General features: G+C 47.4%; 2 protein-coding genes across 2 annotated transcripts in view; one reads left to right on the forward strand and one right to left on the reverse strand.

Moving 5' to 3' along the window:
• PIGL (phosphatidylinositol glycan anchor biosynthesis class L) overlaps positions 1 to 1,231 on the forward strand; it is a gene marked incomplete at both ends in the record, with an annotated part of 47,856 nt that extends 46,625 nt beyond the window's left edge. The window contains one exon of the mRNA XM_080712786.1: positions 1,133 to 1,231. Within this exon, the coding sequence (XP_080568912.1) occupies positions 1,133 to 1,231 (99 nt within the window). The remainder of the gene's footprint in view (positions 1 to 1,132) is intronic.
• A 5,973-nt stretch (positions 1,232 to 7,204) lies between these two features.
• Positions 7,205 to 19,648, reverse strand: CENPV (centromere protein V; the record flags this gene model as incomplete). Its single annotated transcript, XM_080713934.1, has 5 exons — positions 7,205 to 7,329; positions 7,765 to 7,879; positions 12,072 to 12,141; positions 15,175 to 15,273; positions 19,320 to 19,648. The coding sequence occupies 5 exons, from the start codon at positions 19,646 to 19,648 to the stop codon at positions 7,205 to 7,207; spliced, it is 738 nt and encodes a 245-aa protein (XP_080570060.1).
• Between the last annotated feature and the right edge of the window lie 819 nt (positions 19,649 to 20,467).

Here is a 20,467-nt window from a genome sequence, read left to right on the forward strand (position 1 = left end):
TGAAACTGATGAGTGTCCTCTATTTATTGAAAAAAAACAAGCAATATGGCTGAGCATGATGGTTCATGTCTGTAATTCCAGTGCTTGGGAAGCTGTGACAAAAAGCAGGTTCAGTGCCGGCCTTAGTAACTTAGTGAGACTCTGGGCAACCTAGTGAGACCCTGTTTTAAAGAAAAAATTAAAAAAGGTCTGGGGGAGCCAGGCGTGGTGGCGCACGCCTGTAATCCCCGCGCTTGGGAGGCGGAGACAGGAGGATCGCTCAGGTTCGAAGCCAGCCGCTTGCTCTGGCTTAAGAGACCCTGTTTCCAAATAAAAATATAAAAATAGGTCTGGGAGTGTAGCCCGGAGGTAGAAGGGCTTCTAGGAACCCCAATACCACCCAAATAAAAGGGGGTCTGGGGGAGCCGGACATGGTGGTGCACACTTGTAATCCCAGCATTTGGGAGACTGAGACAGAAGGATCTGGATTTGCAGACAGCCTCATCTACTTAGTGAGGCCCTTTGCAACTCAGTGAGACCCTGGTTCAAAATAACAAATAAAAGGCCGGGCATGGTAGCGCACGCTTGTAATCCCTCGTTTGGGAGGCTGAGACAGGAGGATCACACAGGTTCGAAGCCAGCCTCAGCTACTTAGTGAGGCTCTCGGCAACTTAGTGAGACCCTGTTTCCAAATAAAATATATTTTAAAAAAAGGTCTGGGAGTATAGCCCGTAGGTAGAAAGCCTCTGGGTCCCACCCCCAGTACCACAAAAAAAAAAAAAAAAATAATAATAATAATAATAATAATGAATAAAAAATCAAGCTGGGGGTGTAGCTCAGAGGTAGAATGCCCCTGGGTTCACTCCCAGTATCCCAATCTCTGCCCCCCCCCACCCAAAAAAAAACCCAGCAATACTAGTAGCAAGTGCTCTGACTGCCCTGACCGTCTTCAGCTGGGCCTCAAGAGTCAGTAGGAGGTGGGAAGGGGTGGCAAGGGTCCCAGAGGAGGTCCCTGGGCTACAGCAAGAAGCCAGATCACATGGCAGCACGGAGTGTATTAGTGGGAGGAAAGGTTTCAGGTGAGGAGACCAAACCTGAAAGTCAGAAATCGCTTCCAAGCATGAATCCATACCGGTCCCTCTGTTTCTTCCAGAAAGCCATGTCCTGCCACCAAAGCCAGCTCCTCTGGTTCCGCCGCCTCTATGTTCTCTTCTCCAGATACATGAGAATCAACTCACTGGACTTCCTCTGACACCTGGAAGAGTTTCCATATGGAAGGAATGAAGCAGGGAGAGAGACCCAGGAAGCCCAGGGCCTGGCCTCAAGCTGGATTCTCTCATGAAGTCAAAGGAGAGGCCCGCTAAGCAGCCTCTTGGAGGGAGGCCAAAGGGCCACCCAGATGTCGGCTTCTTCCTCTGAGGACAAAAATCCTAAAGACCAGCCGGGCGTGGTGGCGCACACTTGTAATCCCAGCATTTGGGAGGCTGAGACCTGGAGGATCGCAGTTCGCAGACAGCCTCAGCTACTTAGTGAGGCCCTCTGCAACTCAGTGAGACCCGTTTTTAAAATAAAGAATAAAAAATAGGGCAGGGGGTGTAGCTCGGAGGTCAAATGACCCTGGGTTCCATCCCCGGACCTGCCCCCCCCCCAAAAAAAAAAAAAATCCTAAAGACCTAAAAAGAAGCCAACACAAGGATAGTTACAGCTACCTTACCAGCATCTCAGGTTCTTGTGAAAAAATAATTTGTATAATGACACCCAGTGTACATCAGACACCCAGCCCTAAGCCAGGTGTGGTGGTGCACACCTATAATCCCAGTACTTGAGAGACTGAGACAGAAGGATCTCAGTTGTGAGGATGGCCTCAGAAATATAGCCAGACTGCTTCAAAACAAAATATTTTAAAAGGGCCAAGGGTAAGCCGAGTGTGGTGGCACACCCTTGTATCCCAGCATTTGGGAGGCTGAGACAGGAGGATTGCGGTTCGCAGGCAGCCTCAGCTATTTAGTGAGGTCCTGTTTCAAAATAAAGAATAATAGCCAGGCATAGTGGCACACGCCTGTAATCCCAGCATTTGAGAGGCTAAGATAGGAGGATTGCCGTTTTCGGACAGCCTCAGCTACTTATTGAGGCCCTTTGCAACTCAGTGAGACCCTGTTTCAAAATAAAGAATTGCTGGGCATGGTGGCACACATTTATAATCCCAGCATTCGGGAGGTGGAGATCAGAGGATCGCGATTCACAGCCTCAGCTACTCTGCAAGGCCCTTTGCAACTCAGTGAAACGCTGTTTCAAAAAATAAAAAGACTGAAATATAGAACTGAGGGTGGGGTGTAGCTCGGAGGTACAATGACCCTGGGTTCTATCCCAGTACTCCCCCCAAAAAAAGACTAAAACATAGGGCCTAGGGTGTAACTCAAGAGGTAGAATGCCCATGGATTTCATCCCCAGTACCACACACACACACACACCAAAAAAAAGGCCAAGTGTGTGGTTCAGAGTTAGAAAGCCCCTGGGTTCAATCCCCAGTACAAAAATAAATAAGCTGGGTGTGCCAAGCTGTGGTTCACAATTGTGATCCCAGTACCTGGGAGGCTTGAAACAGGAGGATGGCAAATTCAAAGCCAGCCTCAGCAATTCAGTGAGACCCTGTTTCAAAATAAAAAATAAAATAGTGCTGGGGGTGTAGCTCACAGGTGGAAGGCCCAATAGAGCCCCCAGTGCCACAGAAGCAAGGTGTAGAACAATGTTAAGAAAATGTGACCTTTTGTGAATCAATATATATGTGTACACTTGCATGTGTGTAAACATGAAGATTGTCGCTAGGGTAAGAGAGCTGTCTTGGAACAGAGGAATTGGGTGAGAGGAGGGAACTGGATATATTTTTATACCTTTTGAGTTTTGTACCATGTGCATTTTTACTACCTATTCAAAGATATTTTTAAATCTTAGACATAGAAGATTGCATCGCTTCTGAATGGTGAGATTTGAGACTTACTTGCTACCTCTTTTATTTTATTGTACATTTGAAATTATTTTAAAAACTAAGTACCCATCTGGGAGGAGAATTTAGAATAAACAGTGCTTGCCAGGCGTGGTGGCGCACGCTTGTAATCCCCGCGCTTGGGAGGCTGAGACAGGAGGATCGCATGGGTTCGAAGCCAGCCTCAGCTACTTAGTGAGGCTCTCAGCAACTTAGTGAGACCCTGTTTCCAAATAAAATAGAACATAGGTCTGGGAGTATAGCCCGGAGGTAGAAAAGCCTCTGGGTTCCATCCCCAGTACCACCAAAAAAAAAAAAATAGAATAAACAGTGCTTTTACTTACTGACTGCCTGGTCCGTGTCACTTGAGAAGTCCACCCTGTACCTTCTCTGGAGTAGCACAGTGGCCGTGCAGGTGCAACTTGTAACTGCAGGTTCCAGTCTGGGTTCCAAGATGGTGACAGAGCAGGCGGTCCAGGAGAGAGCCCAGATGGTGGCACTGGAGGGAAGGAAGGCGCTCAAGCCAGGAGGGCAGCCACCTGCCTTCCTGTGTGAAAGGTCCCCTCTGGGTGGAGTGCAGCCCGGGGACACTTGGAACTTGTGTATGCAGATTATCCAGCAGACGCTGTCCCTCCCCAGGACACAGACAGCCTGGTGTCTGATGCCCAGGGTGTCAGCCAGAAACCTGGAGCAAGATCAGAATTCCATGGTTCCTGAAGGAGGAGAGTGGAGCACCCCCATCCACATGCACAACAAAAGGGCCTGCTGCATCTTGCAGAGTTCTAGAGCTCCGCCTGCTAGAGGGAGGGGGGACGGTATTCTAAAGGTTCCTGGATCCAAGGGGATCCTGGATGTCCATGGCGGAGGAGTGGTAAAAAGGTGATGGGGTTCAGTCGGGACTGTGAAGAGAAGGGTGGCCAACCTGCAGAATACAAAAGCGCTGTATCCACATTCATAGGGGAAGACAGAAAATAAAGAGAGACTCAAAAGCCTGCAGAAGAAAGGGGCAATGTGGGCTGGGGTATCTCAGTGATAGGGTGTTAGCCTAACATGTCTGAGGCCCTGGGATCAATCCTCAGCACCCCCAAAAAAGGTAGAGAGAAGGAAAGAGGAAACTTTGTAATATATACATGTAGTGGAAGTCATATGAAAAGAATAAAACTTATCCATTAATTCAAAAAATGAGGGAGCTGACTTTGCCTACCAAAAGACACTATTGAGTTAAGTTAGAGAAGAAAGCTGCTAGAAGCCAGCATGGTGGCGCACGCTTGTAATCCCAGCTTTTGGGAGGCTGAGACAGAAGTATCACAGGTACTAGGACAGCCTCAGCTACTTAGTGAGGCCCTTTGTAACTCTGTGAGACCCTGTTTCAAAATAATGAAAAATAGGGCTGGGGATGTAGCTCAGAATTCGTAGAATGCCCCTGGGTTCAATTACTAGTACTACACACAATGTTATCAATTATCTATAAAGCAATACAAATTACACTTTAGCTGGGTGTGGTGGCATATGCTTGTAATCCCAGCACTTGGGAGGCTGAGACAGGAGGATCACATAGGTTCGAAGCCAGCCTCAGCTATTTAGTGAGGCTCTCAGCAACTTAATGAGATCCTGTTGCCAAATAAAATACAAAATAGGTCTGGGAGTAAAGCTCGGAGGTAGAAAATCCCCTGAGTTTCACCCCTAGTGCCACACACACAATAAAAATTACACTTTAAAAGCCAGGCAAGGTGGCACACGCTTGTAATCCATGCTTTTGGGAGGCTGGGACAGGAGGATCGAAGATTCATGCCAGACTCAGCAATTTAGGCGTACCACAACTTAGTGAGACTATTTCAAAACAAAAATAATAAAAATAGGGCTGGGGGTATAGCTCAGAGGTAGACTGCCCCTGGGTTCAATCTGCAGTTCTACAATAAATTAGAGTTGGGAAAGTAGCTTAGGAGGTAGGATACCCCTGGGTTCAAACCCTGGCAAGGGAAAGAAGGAATAAATTTGGGAGATTAAATGCATATATATGCCAGGCGTGGTGGCTCACGCTTGTAATCCCCGCGCTTGGGAGGCAGAGACAGGAGGATCGCGCTGGTTCGAAGCCAGCCGCGCGCGCTGGCTTAGGAGACCCTGTTTCCAAATAAAAAATGTAAAAATAGGTCTGGGAGTGTAGCCCAGAGGTAGAAGGGCTTCCAGGAACCCCAGTACCACCAAAAAAAAAAAAAAAAAAAATGCATATATACATTTCTGGATGGTACTGGGAATGGAACCAGGGGCAGTCTACCTCCAAGCTAAACCCCAGCCCTATTTTATTTTTAAGACAGGGTCTTGCCAGGTTGATTAGAGTCTCACTACTTGCTGAGACTGTCCCAGAACCTGTGATCCTCCTGTCTCAGCCTAAGCACTGGGATTACAGGTCTGCACTACAGCACCCTGCTTGGAAACTCATAAAATGTAAAATAAAACAGTCATTTCAGAAGCCAGGCATGTTGGTGCACACTTGTAATCCCAGCATTTGGGAGGCTGAGACAGGAGGATCACAGTCCACAGACAGGCTTAGCTACTTAAGCCCTTTTCAAAATAAAAATAAAATAGGAGCTGGCCGTGGTGGCACACATTTGTAATCCCTGCGCTTGGGAGGCTGTGACAGGAGGCTCTCAACAACTTAGTGAGACCCTGTTTCCAAATAAAATATAAAATAGGTTTGAGAGTATAGCCCGGAGGTAGAAAGCCTCTGGGTTCCACACCAAGGACCACAAAATATAAAAAAGAAAAAAGCCTGGGGGTGAGCTCAAAGTTAGAATGCCCCTAGGTCCATCCCCAGTACTACAAATAAATATATAAATAAACAAACAAATACACTCTGAAGCCAGGTGTTGCATACCCCTGTGATCCCAGTACTTGGGAGGCTGAGATAGGAGGATCACAGATTCAAGGATAGTCTCAGCATCCTAGCAAGATCCTGTTTCAAAAAATAAAAATAAACCGGGCATGGTGGCGCATGCTTGTAATCCCAGCATTCAGGAGGCTGAAACCAGAGGATCACAGTTCGCAGACAACCTCAGCTACTTAGTGAGGCACTTTGCAACTCAGTGAGACCCGGTTTCAAAATAAAAAGAATAAAAAATAGGGCAGAGGGTGTAGCTCAGAGGTTGAATGCCCCTGGGTTCCATCCCCAGATCCGCAAAAAATAAAATAAAATTAAAAATAAAAATAAAAAGGGAGCCAGGCATGTTAGCTCATGCTTGTAATCCTAGCATTCAGGAGGCTAAGACTGAAGGACTGCAGTTCACAGACAGCCTCAGCTACTTAGTGAGGCCCTCTGCAACTTAAGAGTCCCTGTTTCAAAATAAAGAATAAAGAATTGGGCAGGTAGTAGCTGGGAGGTCAAATGCCCCTGGGTTCCATCCCCAGACTGGAGAAAAAAAAAAAAGGTACAGCTTGGACATAGACTGCCTCTGGACTTATTCTCTAGTACCACAAAGAAAAGAAAAGAAAGAAAGAGAAAAGAAAAGAAAAGAAAAGAAAAGAAAAGAAAAGAAAACTCCTAAAACCAGATACGATGGCACACTCCTATAATCCCAGTACTTGATTGGCTGAGACAGATGGGTGGGCAGGTTCCAGGACAGCCTCAGCAAGTAATGAGACTTTCATCAACCTAGGGAGACCATGTTTCAAAACAAAAACAAAAAAAGTAGGGCTGAGGGTGTAGCTTGGAGGTATAAATCCCTAGTAACACACACACACACACAAAAGAGCAAAAAGCAGTGTGGTTCTCAGCACGGCCTCCCTGGAGCTACCCTTTCTCCTGGGATCTCCTAGCCTGCCTCTCCCACAACTCTGGTGGACTATGAGCTTTCACAATCAGCTTAAGTGCTGTGCACTGGACGCATTCTGTTTTCCCTATTTGGTGGTGAGCATCCTGATAGCACTCAATAAATAGCTGCTGCTAAGTGACTGGCCTCAGCAACACCCAAGTGCAAGGGAAATGAGGAACCGTAGAGTAACTGCATTAATGTTGAAAATATTTATTTTTCAAAAGATCACATAAAAGTTGGGGAAAAGAAGGAAGAGGGTCAACTAGTGAACATCAAAATCTGGACAGCAAGGACCAAGAGCTGCCCAAAGAAACTGGTAGCTGGCACAAATTCAGAGACCAGGATGGCCGCTGACCGACCTCCCTGGGCAGGACCTCAGCGCGGGCGGCCCCTGGCCCACCTCCTTTCCGGGACAGGATGGAGCAGCAGCAGCTCACTCTTTAGACATGTCCTTGATGGTCTTGTGCTCCTTCATGGCCTTCTCCCAGTTGCTGCCGTTGAATTCCTCGGTGACCATACTCCGCACAGTGCCCTCGTCCAGGCAGTGGGGGGCGATTCCTGGGGGAGAGGCACAGAGAGGAGGGGCCCAAGTCCGGTGAGACCAGCTGGGCTGGCTCTTGGACAGACCCCACCCACGGGTACAGCTGTCCCACACAGCAGCTCTCCACCAGAGCAAATCAAGCCCTCAACCTCAGGCCTCCCTGCCAGGTGGAGATCACACTCCTAGAACCAGCGATGGCCAAGGCCAGACCTCATTCAAAGCCATGCTGAAAGCGGGAAGCAATGGAAAGGCCCAGGCCTGGCGCAAACTCAGAATCCCTGGCAGCCCCAGGGACTCACAGGCCTGCCCTGTGTCCAGATGGATCAGCTAGAACTGAATGAAATACCTCCTCACACTCGCCAGGCAGATGGCACGCCCCCGTACAACCAGCACTCTAGCCCCACATCCCCGGCCTCTCCGCACCGAGCTTGTGGCACATCCTGGGTACTCACCAAAGCCTCCAGGGTTGGAGCGGGGAGTGTAGAAGCTCTGAACACCACATGTCTTACAGAAGGTGTGCTGGGCTTTGTGTGTATTGAATGTGTAAGTTGTTATGCTCTCGGCTCCCTAGGGGCACACAGACAAATAAGCTTTCTCTTTTCATGGAGTACTTCTTTATATATTTATTATTTATTTATTTTTGGTGGTACTGGGGGTGGAACCCACGGGCTTTTCTACCTCCATGTTATACTCCCAGACCTATTTCATACTTTATTTGGAAACAGAGTCTCACTAAGTTGCAGAGAGCCTCACTAAGTAGCTGAGGCTGGCTTCAGATCTGTGCGATCCTCCTGTCTTAGCCTCCTGAGCGCTGGAACTACAAGCATGAGCCACTACTCCCAGCTTTTATGTCTTTTAAAAAAGAACTCCCTAAACCAAGCATGGTGGCGCACGCTTGTAATCCCAGCATTCAGGAGGCTGAAACTGGAGGATTGCGGTTCACAGACAGCCTCAGCTACTTAGTGAGGCCCTCTGCAACTTAGTGAGACCCGGTTTCAAAATAAAGAATAAAAATAGGGCAGGGGATGTGGCTCGGAGGTCAAATGCCCCTAGGTTCCATCCCCAGACCTTAAAAAAAAAAAGAACTCCCTAGCTGGGCAGTGGGAGGCGCACACCTGTCATCCCCAGAACCAGGGAAGCTGAAACAGGAGGATCGCAGGTTCGGGATTAGCTCCAGCAACTTAGTGAGGTCCTGTTTCAAAATAAAAAAATAAAAAGGAGCCAGCTCAGAGGTAGAATACCCCTAGGTTCCATCCCAATACTACACATGAAAACCAACGAGTTTAAAAGGTTTAAGGGGGGGGGGGGGCTCGTTTTGTAGGACTGTGAGGAGCAAGCACAGGCCCAGCTGCTGAAGGCTTCTTGAGGACAGGGTCCCAGCCACACCACCCAGAGCCCTGTTGCCTTGGAGTGACAGCTATGGCTTCTTTGTATATGGAACAAGCCAGCCTCAAGCCTTCCCTGAATCACGTCAAGACAGAACGCCCTTTGAAAATTAGGGAAAAGCTGGGCATGGTGGCCCAAGTGTGTAATCTGAGGACTTGGGAGGCTGAGACAGGAGAGTCACAGGTTTGCTGCCAACCTCAGCAACTTAGTGAGGTCCTATTTCAAAACAAAACTAAAAAGAACTGGGGGTGTAGTTGGAGGTAGAACACCCCTGCGTTCAATCCCCAGTGCAAAAATAAAATAATAATAATAATAATGGAGAGCAGCTCACCTGAGGGACTGGACCTCCATGTCCCCACCCACGCAGTGCTGCTCAAGGTCTTAAGAAAACTGTTAGTGGCAAAAAAAAAAAAAGAAGGAAAGAAAAAGAACACTGTTGACAGTACTTGAAATAATCTACAAAGGACTAAGGGGAAAACAGACAAGCGGTAATTTCCTCAATGGATAAAACAACTGGGAGGATGGGCAAAGGACATGAATGGGTGGTCAGAGAAAAGGAAGAGCACACCTCTAACTCATGAACGACATTGCACTGATGAACTGCAATGGGGAGTTTGAACTGTCAGGTAACAAAATTTAAAAATTGGCTAATTCGGCACTGACGAATATGTGAGAGAGAGAGAGAGAGAGAGAGAGAGAGAGAGAGAGAGAGAGAGAGAGAGAGAGAGATTGATTTTCTCATCGCTTAGACATGGGAACAGGACAGGAAGGGACAAGGTTTAGCAATAGCTCCCAATTTTTTTTATTTTATTTTTTTGGCGGTACTGAGGAGGGAACCCAGAGGCATTCTACCTCCAAGCTATACTCTCAGCCTTAATTTTTTTGTTTTGTTTTCTTTTTGTTTTGTGGTACTGGGGGTAGAACCCAGAGGCTTTCTACCTCCGGGTTACACTTCCAGATCTATTTTTATATTTTTATTTGGAAACAGGGTCTCACTAAGTTGCGGAGAGCCTCACTAAGTAGCTGAGGCTAGCTTCGAACCTGCGGCTTCCTCCTGTCTCAGCCTCCCAAACGCAGGTATTACGAGCATGTGCCACCACGCCTGGCTTCAGCCTTATTTTTTATACTTTATTTTAAAACAAGATCTCACTAAGTTGTGGAAGGCCTCACTAAGTATCCGAGGCTGGCCATGAACCACGATCCTCCTGTCTCAGACTCCCAAGTACTAGGATTACAACTGTACGCTACCACACCTAGCTCCAAATTTTAAAATATATATAGCTAAATAAGATAGATACATAGATAGAGGTGTACATATATGTGCATATATGTACACACACACACAAACAAATACACTTTGTGTGTGGTAATGGGAACTGAACCCAGGGGCATTCTACCTCCGAGCTACACTCCCAGCGCTATTTTTTTATTCTTAATTTTGAAACAAGGCTTCACTAAGTAGCTGAGGCTAGCCAGGAAACTATGATCCTCCGGTCTCAGCCTCCTCAAGTTCTGGGATTACAAGTGCTTGTGCCACTACATCTGGAGGGGGGTGGGGGTGCATGCATGCACACTAACGGGGATAAAACCCAGGGCGGGCATTCTACCTCCAAGCTACACCCCCAGCCCTATTTTTAATTATTTTATTTTGAAACAGAATCTCACTGAATTACTAAGCTTCACTAAGTAGCTGAGGCTGTCCACAAACCCATATCCTCCTGTCTCAGCATCCCAAATGCTGGGATTACACACATGCGCCACCATACCCAGCTTATTTTTGATTCTTGAATTTGAAAATGTTCCCACAATAAAATGATTATGTTTTTAAAAATTAAGAGGAGCCGGGCGTGGTGGCGCACGGTTATAATCCCCGCTCTTTGGAGGCTGAGACAGAAGGATCGCATGGGTTTGAAGCCAGCCTCAGCTGCTTAATGAGGCCTTCAGCAACTTAGTGAGACCTTGTTTCCAAATAAAATATAAAAAAGGTCTGGGAGTATAGCCCGGAGGTAGAAAGCCTCTGGGTTCCACCCCCAGTACCACCAAAAAAAAAAAAAAAAAAAAAAAATTAAGAGGAGCCAGGCTTGGTATCACACGCTTGTAATTCCAGTACTTGGGAGGCTGAGACAGGAGGATTGCAGCCTTAGAAAGTGGTGAGACTCTCATCAACCTAGCAAGACCCTATTTCAAAATAAAAATAAAAAAAATAGGGCTGGGAGTGTGACTTGGAGGTAGACTGCCCCTGGGTTCCACCCCCAGGAAACCCCCTCCCCCCAAAAAAATCAAGGGAAGCCACGCATGGTAGCCCACATCTGTAATCCCAATACTTGGAAGGCCGAGACAGGAGGATCAGAGGCTTGAGGACAGCCTCAGCAACATAACAAGACTCTCAACAACTTAAGTAAGACCTTGTTTCAAAATAAAAAATAGCCGGGTGTGGTGGCGCACACTTGTAATCCCCGTGCTTGGGAGGTGCAGACAGGAGGATCACACAGGTTCGAAGCCAGCCGCGCTGGTTTAAGAGACCCTGTTTCCAAATAAAATATAAATAGATCTGGGAGTGTAGTCCGGAGGTAGCAGGGTTCCATCCCCATATCCCCAGTACCATAAATAAATAAATAAATAAATAAATAAATAAATAAATGCCAGTGTTGTGGTGCATACCTGTAATCTCAGAATCTGGGAGGCTGAGACAGGAGTATAGCAGGTTAAAGGCCAGCCCCAGCAACTAAGTGAGACTCTTAGTTTCAAAATAAACTAAGACTCTTTATTTTATTTCAAAATAAAATAAGACTCTATTTCAAAATAAAACATAAAATAGGGCTGGATACCTGGGCATGGTGGTGCACTTATAATCCCAGCATTTGGGAGCCTGAGACAGGAGGATCACACAGGTTCAAAGCCAGCCTCAGCAACTCAGTGAGACCCTGTTTCCAAATAAAATATAAAATACGTCTGGGAGTATAGCCTGGAGGTAGAAAGCCCCTGGGCTCCACCCCCAGTACCACCTAAATAAATAAATAAATAAATAGAATAAAATATAGAACCAGGGTGTAGCTCAAAGGAAGAATGCCCCTGGTTTCCATCTCTAGTACAAAAACAAACAAACAAACAAAACCACCAAGGGGCTGGGACTGTAGTTCAGTGACAGGGCACTTGCCTAGCATGTGCAAGTAGCTAGGTTCCATCCAAGTACCACAAAGGAAAAAAATAAAGAAAAAGCAATAACCTTTTCAAAGTGAATGTGGAACCTATGTTAGAAGGGAGGCCAGAGCTCCAGAGGCCCTTGCTGTGCCCCCTGCCCCTGGTGCTCTGGAGGGCTTGCTAGGTGCTGGCGTTCAGACCCACCCTCGCTGACCGGCTCTCCAACACGCACCTTCAGGAGCTTGAAGCGAGAAGCTGGGACGATGAAGTGTCTGTTCTGCTTCTTCTTGCAAACGCTGCAGCTACAGAAAGACAGAAATCTCAGATTGTGGACAGACGTCTGCATCTTGTGTGTCCAAGCAGCTCAGCCTGATTGCTTGCAAGAGCCAGCTACCTCAGAAAGGATGCCCCTCAGCCCTAGCCAGGGAAGGGGGAGGTGAGGCAGGGCCTTTCTTCCTCATGAGAGCAGAGCCCTCCACCCCAAAGCCAGCAGTCCAAAACCCAGGCCCAGCAGGATGGTGTTCCTGCTGCCCAGGGCCTAGTGTGTTGCGGTGAAGGGAAACACTGGATTTCAAAGACCTTTAGAAGATGAATTCCAGCCAGGCGTGGGGCAGGTGCTTGTCATCCCAGCACTTGGGAGGCTGAGACAGGAGAATTGTGGTTCAGGGACAGCCTCAGTACTTAATGAGGCCCTTTGCAACTCAGTGAGACCCTGTTTCAAAATAAAGAATAAAAAAAGGGCTGGGAGTGTAGCTCAGAGGTAGAATGCCCCTGGGTTCCATCCCCAGTAACCCAAGAGGAAGGAAGGAAGGAAGGAAGGAAGGAAGGAAGGAAGGAAGGAAGGAAGGAGAAGGAAGGCAGGCAGGCTCAATGTTATGCTCCTGAGAAATCCACTCCAGAAATGGACAAGGAAGCTTTGCTTTCATTCTTTTCTCATCTTCACATCAGAGAAAATGTAGTTTCAAGAAAAACAGGTCCCCAAAAATACCAAATTGTAAATTAAATCCGAATACCCTCTTTTCAATCTACTTTTTGTGTGTGTACTGGGGATAGTAAACCCAGGCCTCAAACATACTAAGCAGGTAGATTACCACTGGGCTAACCCAAGTCCTCCCACTCTTCTTTTCGTTCTTTTTCTTTCTTTCTTTTTTTTTTTTTTTGTATCTAGGATTGAACCCAGGGGCACTCTACCTCTGAGCTAAACTCTAGTCTTTTTTATTTTTTATTTTGAAACAGTGTGTTGTTAAGTTGCTGAGGCTGCAATCCTCCTGTTTCAGTCTCCTCAATACTGGAATTTTAGGTGTGCACCTCAACACACTGGCTTTGGGGTGGAGGGCTCTGCTCTCATGAGGAAGAAATTTACCTTTTAAAAAAATTTGAAAGCCAGGTGTGGTGGTCCACACTTGTAATCCCAGTACTTGGGAGGCTGAGACAGGAGGATTACAGGCTGAAGGACAGGATAAACAAGTCTTGAGACTCTCATCAACCTAGTGAGGCCCTGTTTCAAAATAAAACAGGACCTGGGTATGGTAGTGCACATTTGTAATCCCAGTACTTGGGAGGCTGAGACACAGCCAACCTCAGCTACTTAATGATAGGCCCTTGGCAACTTAGTGAGATCTTTTTTCAAAATAAAGAATAGAGCCGGGCGTGGTGACGCATGCTTGTAATCCCAGCACTTGGGAGGCTGAGACAGGAGGATCACAAAGGTTCAAAGCCAGCCTCAGCTACTGAGTGAGGCTCTCAGCTACTTAGTGAGACCCTGTTTCCAAATAAAGTATAAAATAGGTCTGGGAGTATAGCCCGGAGGTAGAAAAGCCCCTGGTTCCATCCCCAGTACAAAAACAACAACAAAAAAAAAATGAAAAAAGAAAGAAAGGAATGAATGAAGGAAGGAAGGAAGGAAGGAAGAAAGAAAATAGAGCTGGGGGTAGCTCAGAGGTAGAATACCCTTGGGTTCAATCCCCAGTACTGCCAATAAATAAATAAATAAGGCTGGGTGTGTAGCTTAGAGGTTGAATACCTCTGGGTTTAATCCCCAGTATCACATACACACACAAAAATTTGAACCAGGTGTGGCGGCACATACTTGTAATCCCAGTACCTCAGAGGTAGGATGACCCTGGGTCCAATCCCCAGTGACACACACACACACACACACACACACACACACACACACACACACTAATACACAGACAACAAATTCTTATATACAACTGGTATAGAGTCCTGTAACCAACTGTTCCACAGTGCTTATTTCCAGCTCTGGACCAACTCCAAGCAGCCTGGTCAGATCTGCATTTGAATAACCACAGTGCTTGTTATTCATACAGAATTCAGATACTACTCAGGCAAAAAGGACAAACCCCGCTCAGTGATTAGCAACATGCCACCAGCTGGTCCAGAGGCCAGAGGCTGCTGCCCCTGCTCTGTGAGAACGCCAGGGCAGGTGCTACAAAAGCAGAACCCCATAGATCCAGGGGTACCATGCCAAGACCAGAGCAAGAGGGTGCGAGTGAGCGGGCAGCTGTTCGGGGTCCACACACTCTCCACTCATGTATCTGCACCTCTCTCTCCCCAGCTCTGGGCTCCCACCCAAGTTGCGCCAAGGCTTTCCCCTCAGTGCCCAGCCTACCCCACCTCCAGCTCCCACCTGCAAATCATCAACACTCTCAGTCTGACGGGTGACTCTGCTAGCCACAAGCCCTGAGGACTCCACTCTGTGTCACCTGGGGCTGAGCTATGGGGATTCACACACACACACACACACACACACACACTACAGACAGGAGCATCCAACACCCATTCGTGTGCATAAGTGGCAGGTTGTTAGCTCCATGCCCATCTTTTTTTGTGCGTGTGTGGTATTGGGAATGGAACCCAGGGGCATTCTATCTCCGAGCTACAACCCCAGTCCTATTTCTATTTTTTTTTTTTTTTTTTTTTTTTTGGGCGGTATTGAGGGTGGAACCCAGGGGCTTTCTACCTCTGGGCTATACTCCCAGACCTATTTTATACTTTATTCAGAAACAGGGTCTCACTAAGTTGCTGAGAGCCTCACTAAGTAGCTGACACTGGCTTTGAACCTGCGCGATCCTCCTGTCTCAGCCTCCCAAATTCTGAGATTACAAGTGCATGCCACCAAGCCTGGCCATTATTCTTTATTTTGAAACAGGGTCTCACTAAGTTGCAGAGGGCCTCACTAAGTACCTGAAGCTGGCCATAAACCTGTGACTCTCCTGTCTCAGCCTCCCAAGTACAGATTACAAATGTGCGCCACCATACCCAATTTTCTTAGATTCTTTTAAGCTAATTCAGGAAAATAATTTACTCACTTGCAGTCAAAGATGTGTAAGTCTGCCGAGGCCCAAACTTCAAAACGAACTGCTCCACAGTGGCAGCCTCCTGTGTGCTTCACGAGGCCCTGGTATTCACTAAACAAGACAAAGATTATAAAGATGAGACTTTGTGGAGAGTCAGGCAGGGGCCCTATGGCGGGGCTCCTCTGAGCTGTCTCTTTGTTGTTAAAAGGCAGGAAGGACAAATCTTTTATATAGGACAATCAAACACATTTTTGCAGTACTAGGGGCGAAAGCCAGGAGCCCTCTACCACTGAGCTGCCCTGCCAGCCCTTTTTATTTTTATTTGGAAACAGGGCCTCACTAAGTTACAGAAGCTGCCTTAAACTTGCAATCCTCCTGTCTCAGCCTCCTAAGTACTGGGATTACAGGCATGAACCACCATGTCCCTACTCACATTTTTGCCTTTAAAGACAGCACAGATGGTTTTATTTACTTTTTGTGGTGCTAGAGATGCAACCCAAGGGCACTCTACCTCCAAGCTACATCCAAAGCTATTTTATTTTTTATTTTGAAACAGGGTCTCACTAAGTCATGGTGGATCTTCCAAGTTGCTGAGACTGGCTGTAAACCTGAGATCCTCCTGTCTTAGCCACCCAAGTAATGGGATTAACAGGTGTGGCCATCATGGCCAACAGCTGATTTTATAAAATAAATTTCAGCACCTATTTGTCCATGAGCTCTTTGTACTGCTCCTTAAAAAAAATTTCTTTTTGGAGTACTGGGGATGGGACCCAGGGGCATTCTAACTTCAGGCTGCACCCCCAGCCCATTGTTTATTCTCTATTTTGAAACAGGATCTTACTGAGTTGCAAGGGCCTCACTACGTAGTAGCTGAGGCTATCTTCGAACCATGATCCTCCTGTCTCAGCCTCCCAAATGCTGGGATTACAAGCGTGTGTCACACCTGGCATGCTCCTTAAATTGTATGAAATTAAAAAATAAAATATTCCCAGAATTCAGAAAATATGGAGAGTTCCTAACCCAAAAACCCCAATTTTTTATTTATGTCAAATGCTTAATAAAAATTTTTATAAATGAGGCTAAAATAGGGCTAGGAAGCCAGGCATGGTGGTGCACGATTGTAATCCCAGCATTCAGAAGGCTGAGACGGGAGGATCACAGTTCACAGCCATCCTCGGCTACTTAGTGAGGCCCTCTGCAATTTAGTGAGACCCTGTTTCAAAATAGGGCTGGGTGTGTAGCTCAGCGGTAGAACGCCCCGGGTTCAATCCTCAGTATTGAAAAAAAAAAAAATCAGGCTGGGGTTGTAGCTCAGAGGTAGAATGCTCCTGGTTCAATCCCTACTACCAAAAAGAAAAGGAAAAAAAAAAGTATAAGCTAAGCAGAAAGAAGAGCAAGTGAGACACAGCAGACATGCCTACGTCATGTAACATGTACACGGCTCATACACATGAGATTTTTACACAACTGTTTATATACATATTACATACAATTTTGTTCCTTTATGTGATATTAGAGATTGAACCCAGAAGGATTCTACCTCCAAGATATACCCCAGACCAACCGATCTATCTATCTACCTATTTATCTGTACTGGGAGTGGAACAACTCACCAGGGGCCTTCTACCTTCGGGCTATACCCCCAGCCCTATTTATATTTTTTATTTGGGAACAGATTACAAGACGCATGCTTGTAATCCCAGTATTTGGGAGACTGAAACAGAAGGACTGAGGTTCGCAGCCAGCCTCAGCTACTTAGTGAGGCCCTTTGCAACTCAGTGAGACCCTGTTTCAAAATAAAGAATAAAAAGTTGGGCAGAGGGTATAGCTCAGAGGTCGAATGCCTCTGGGTTCCATCCCTAGACCCGCAAAAAAAAAAAAAAAAAAAAAAAAAAAATATGGCTGGGGGTATACCTCAGAGATAGAGAGGCCGGGCGTGGTGGCACACGCTTGTAATCCCAGTACTTGGGAGGCTGAGACAGGAGGATCGCACAGGTTAAAAGCCAGCCTCAGCTGCTTAGTGAGGCTCTCAGCAACTTAGTGAGACCCTGTTTCCAAATAAAATATAAAAAAGGTCTGGGAGTATAGCCCGGAGGTAGAAAGCCTCTGGGTTCCACCCCCAGTACCACCAAAAAAAAAAAAAAAAAGATATAAAATGCCCCTGGGGTCCCATCCCCATGTACACATTACATGACCTAGATTTGTAATCCCAGGACTTGGGTGGGTGAGACCGGCCCATAACTGAATACTAAAATTCAATAAATATCTCATCATTTTCCAAAAGGACTAACACTGGATGAAAAAATATTTCACTGGCCGCTGGGAGCAACACAGGGGAAGTAGCTGGCTACAGCTTTAATCTGCAAGTATTTCATTAAGATCAAATGTTTTTTCAGATTTTGCTACAAGATAATGTATTTGTGGGTTTTTTTTTTTTTTTTCAGTACCAGGGATTGAACCCAGGGGCATTCTATCTCAGAGCTATACCCAGCCCTGTTTTTTTTTTTTTAATTCTTTATTTTGAAACAGGGTCTCACTGAGTTGCAGAAGGCCTCACTAAGTAGCTGAGGCTGGCTGCGAACCTCAATCCTTCTGTTTCAGTCCCCCAAATACTGGGATTACAAGCGTGGGTCTCCAAGTCAGCTTCAATTTCTACTTGCATATTTACAGTCTTATTATAAAAAATCCAAAATATTACCATATTTGATAGTATTCAGAGTGAAAGCCTCTTCTAATCTTTATGGCAAAAGGGATCTACTACTTACTATATATTCCTACACTTTTTGTCAGTATGGTACTGGGGATTGAATTCAGGGGCAGTTTACCTCTGAGCTACTTTAGTCCTTTTTACTTTTTCTTTTTCTTTCTTTTTTTTTTTTTTTTTGGTGGTACTGGGGGTGGAACCCAGGGGCTTTTCTACCTCCGGGCTATACTACCAGACCTATTTTATACTTTATTTTGAAACAGGGTCTCACTAAGTTGCTGAAAGCCTCACTCAGTAGCTGAGGCTGGATTTGAACCTTTGTTATCCTCCTGTCTCAGCCTCTCAAGCGCGGGGATTATTTTGAAACAGGGTCTAAGTTGTGGAAGGCCTAAGTAGCTGAGGCTGTCCATGAACCACGATCCTCTGGTCTCGGCCTCCCCAATGCTGGGATTACAAGCGTGCACCACCAATGTCCAGCTAAAGGATTTTTTTCTTAATGTTCTGTTTATAGTCTGAGAAGATAACTAGGTGAGCTGGGCCACTGGCACATGTTTATATAGTTTTCGGGAGGCTGAAGCAGGAGGATGGCAAGTTGGAGGCCACTCTGAGAAATTTAGTGATACCCAGTCCTTAATAAAGAGCTCTGTAAACCAGACTTATTGGCACATGCTTGTAATCCAGTATTAGGGAGGCTGAGGCAGGAGGATCTGGGTTGGCGGCCAGTCTCAGTTACTTAGTGAGGTCCTCCAAAACTTAGTGAGACCCTGTTTCAAAATGAAGAATACAAAGCCCAGCATGGTGGCGAATACTTGTAATCCCAGTATTTGGTAGGACGAGACAATAGCATCACAGTTAGTGGACAGCGTGAGCTACTTAAGTGAGGCCGTTTGCAACTCGTTGAGACCCTGTTTCAAAATAAAGAATAAAACAGGGCTGGGGGTATAGCTTGGAGGTAGAATGCTGCTGGGTTCCATCCCCAGTATCAAAAAAAAAATCGGGCTGGGGGTGTAACTCAGAGGTAGAATGCCCCTGGGTTCAATCCCAGTACCCCAATCAATCAATCAATAAATATCAAGGGCTGTATAAATTCCAAAATCAGTGTGGGCGCACCTGTCGGTCCAATCATCAGTGCCAAAAGAAGGAAGGAAAGGAGGAAGGGAGCGAGGGAGGAAGAAAAGGAGGAGAGGAGAGAGAGAAAAAAGAAAAGGCGAAGCGGACAGAAAACCAAACAGTCCATCTGAGAAGTCACATCAAAACTAAGGATTAATTTTGGAACGAGGACAGAGGAACTTTTTTGTTGTTGTTGTTATTCGGGGAAAGGCGGAATCCTCAGGTTGTGGCGTGATTGTTGGGTCATTCTCCTTAGTTCTCCCCCTCCCTTCGTAAAACACCTGCTCCCTCCCGCGGCTCGTCCCGGCCGGGCGAGGACACAAAGCCGCGGGCGCGCACTCACTAGGTGTCCAGCAGCAGCTTGGCGGCGCCCTCGAAGCTCAGCCTCTGGCGCTTCTGGAAGGTCTCCCAGCGCTCGCGCTGCTCGCCCAGGTCGGGCGCGGGCGTGGGCGGCGGCGTGGGCGGCGGCGCGGGGGCCGCGGGGGCCGCGGGGGCCGGCTGCGGCCGCTGCTTCCCCGCCCGCTGCCCGCCGCCCGCCCGGGCCCCGCCGCCCGCCGCGGGGGTGGAGCGCCGAGCGCGGCCCGGGCCGGGGGCCGAGGCGCCGGCCGCGGGGGTCCCCGGGCGCTGCCGCCCGCCCGGCTGCGTGGCCGCGGCGCTCCTCGCCCGCCGCATGGCTCCCGCAGCCCAGCGCGCAAGCGCCGCGCGCGCCCCCGCCGCCCTGCGCGCCCCCGCCGCCCGGCCGCACCTGCCCCGCGGGAGCGCGCCGCGTCCCCGCGGGGATGCGGAGCGGGGACCGCGGGCCGCGAACCTGCCTCCGGCTCCTCGCGCTGCACCTGCCGCCTCCGCTGCCCAAAGGCGCAACCTCCAGCGCGGTCCTGGCTGTCACGTTATCAAAAAACGTCCCCGGATACCGAAGGCCAACAGGTTTTGGGTTTAATCCTAAGTAAGTGAATACTTAAACCCAGCAATAGATGTTCCATTAAACCAAAGTTTAATTTATTTTGGTACTGGGGATAAAAGCCAGGGGTCGTTCTACCTCTAAGCTACATCCCAGCCTCATTTCATTTTGTTTTTTTTTTTTAATTTGAAATACAGGGTCTCAGCCGGGCGCCACGCTGGTAATCCCCGCGCTTGGGAGGCTGAGACAGGAGGATCGCACAGGTTCGAAGCCAGCCTCAGCTACTTAGTGAGGCTCTCAGCAATTTAGTGAGACCCTGTTTCCAAATAAACTATAAAATGGGTCTAGGAGTATAGCCCGGAAGTAGAAAGCTTCTGGGTTCCACCCCCAGTACCTATACTCCCAGATCTATTTTATAGTTTATTTGGAAACAGGGTCTCACTAAGTTGCTGAGAGCCTAAGTAGCTGAGGCTGGCTTTGAACCTGTGCGATCCTCCTGTCTCAGTCTCCTAAACGCGGGGATTACAAGCGCGTGCCACTATGCCCGGCTATTCTTTATTTTTTTGAAACAGGGTCTCACTAAGTTGCAGAGG

The sequence above is a fragment of the Muscardinus avellanarius genome, assembly GCF_963383645.1.
Source record: "Muscardinus avellanarius genome assembly, chromosome: 16".
Classification (NCBI taxonomy): domain Eukaryota; kingdom Metazoa; phylum Chordata; class Mammalia; order Rodentia; family Gliridae; genus Muscardinus; species Muscardinus avellanarius.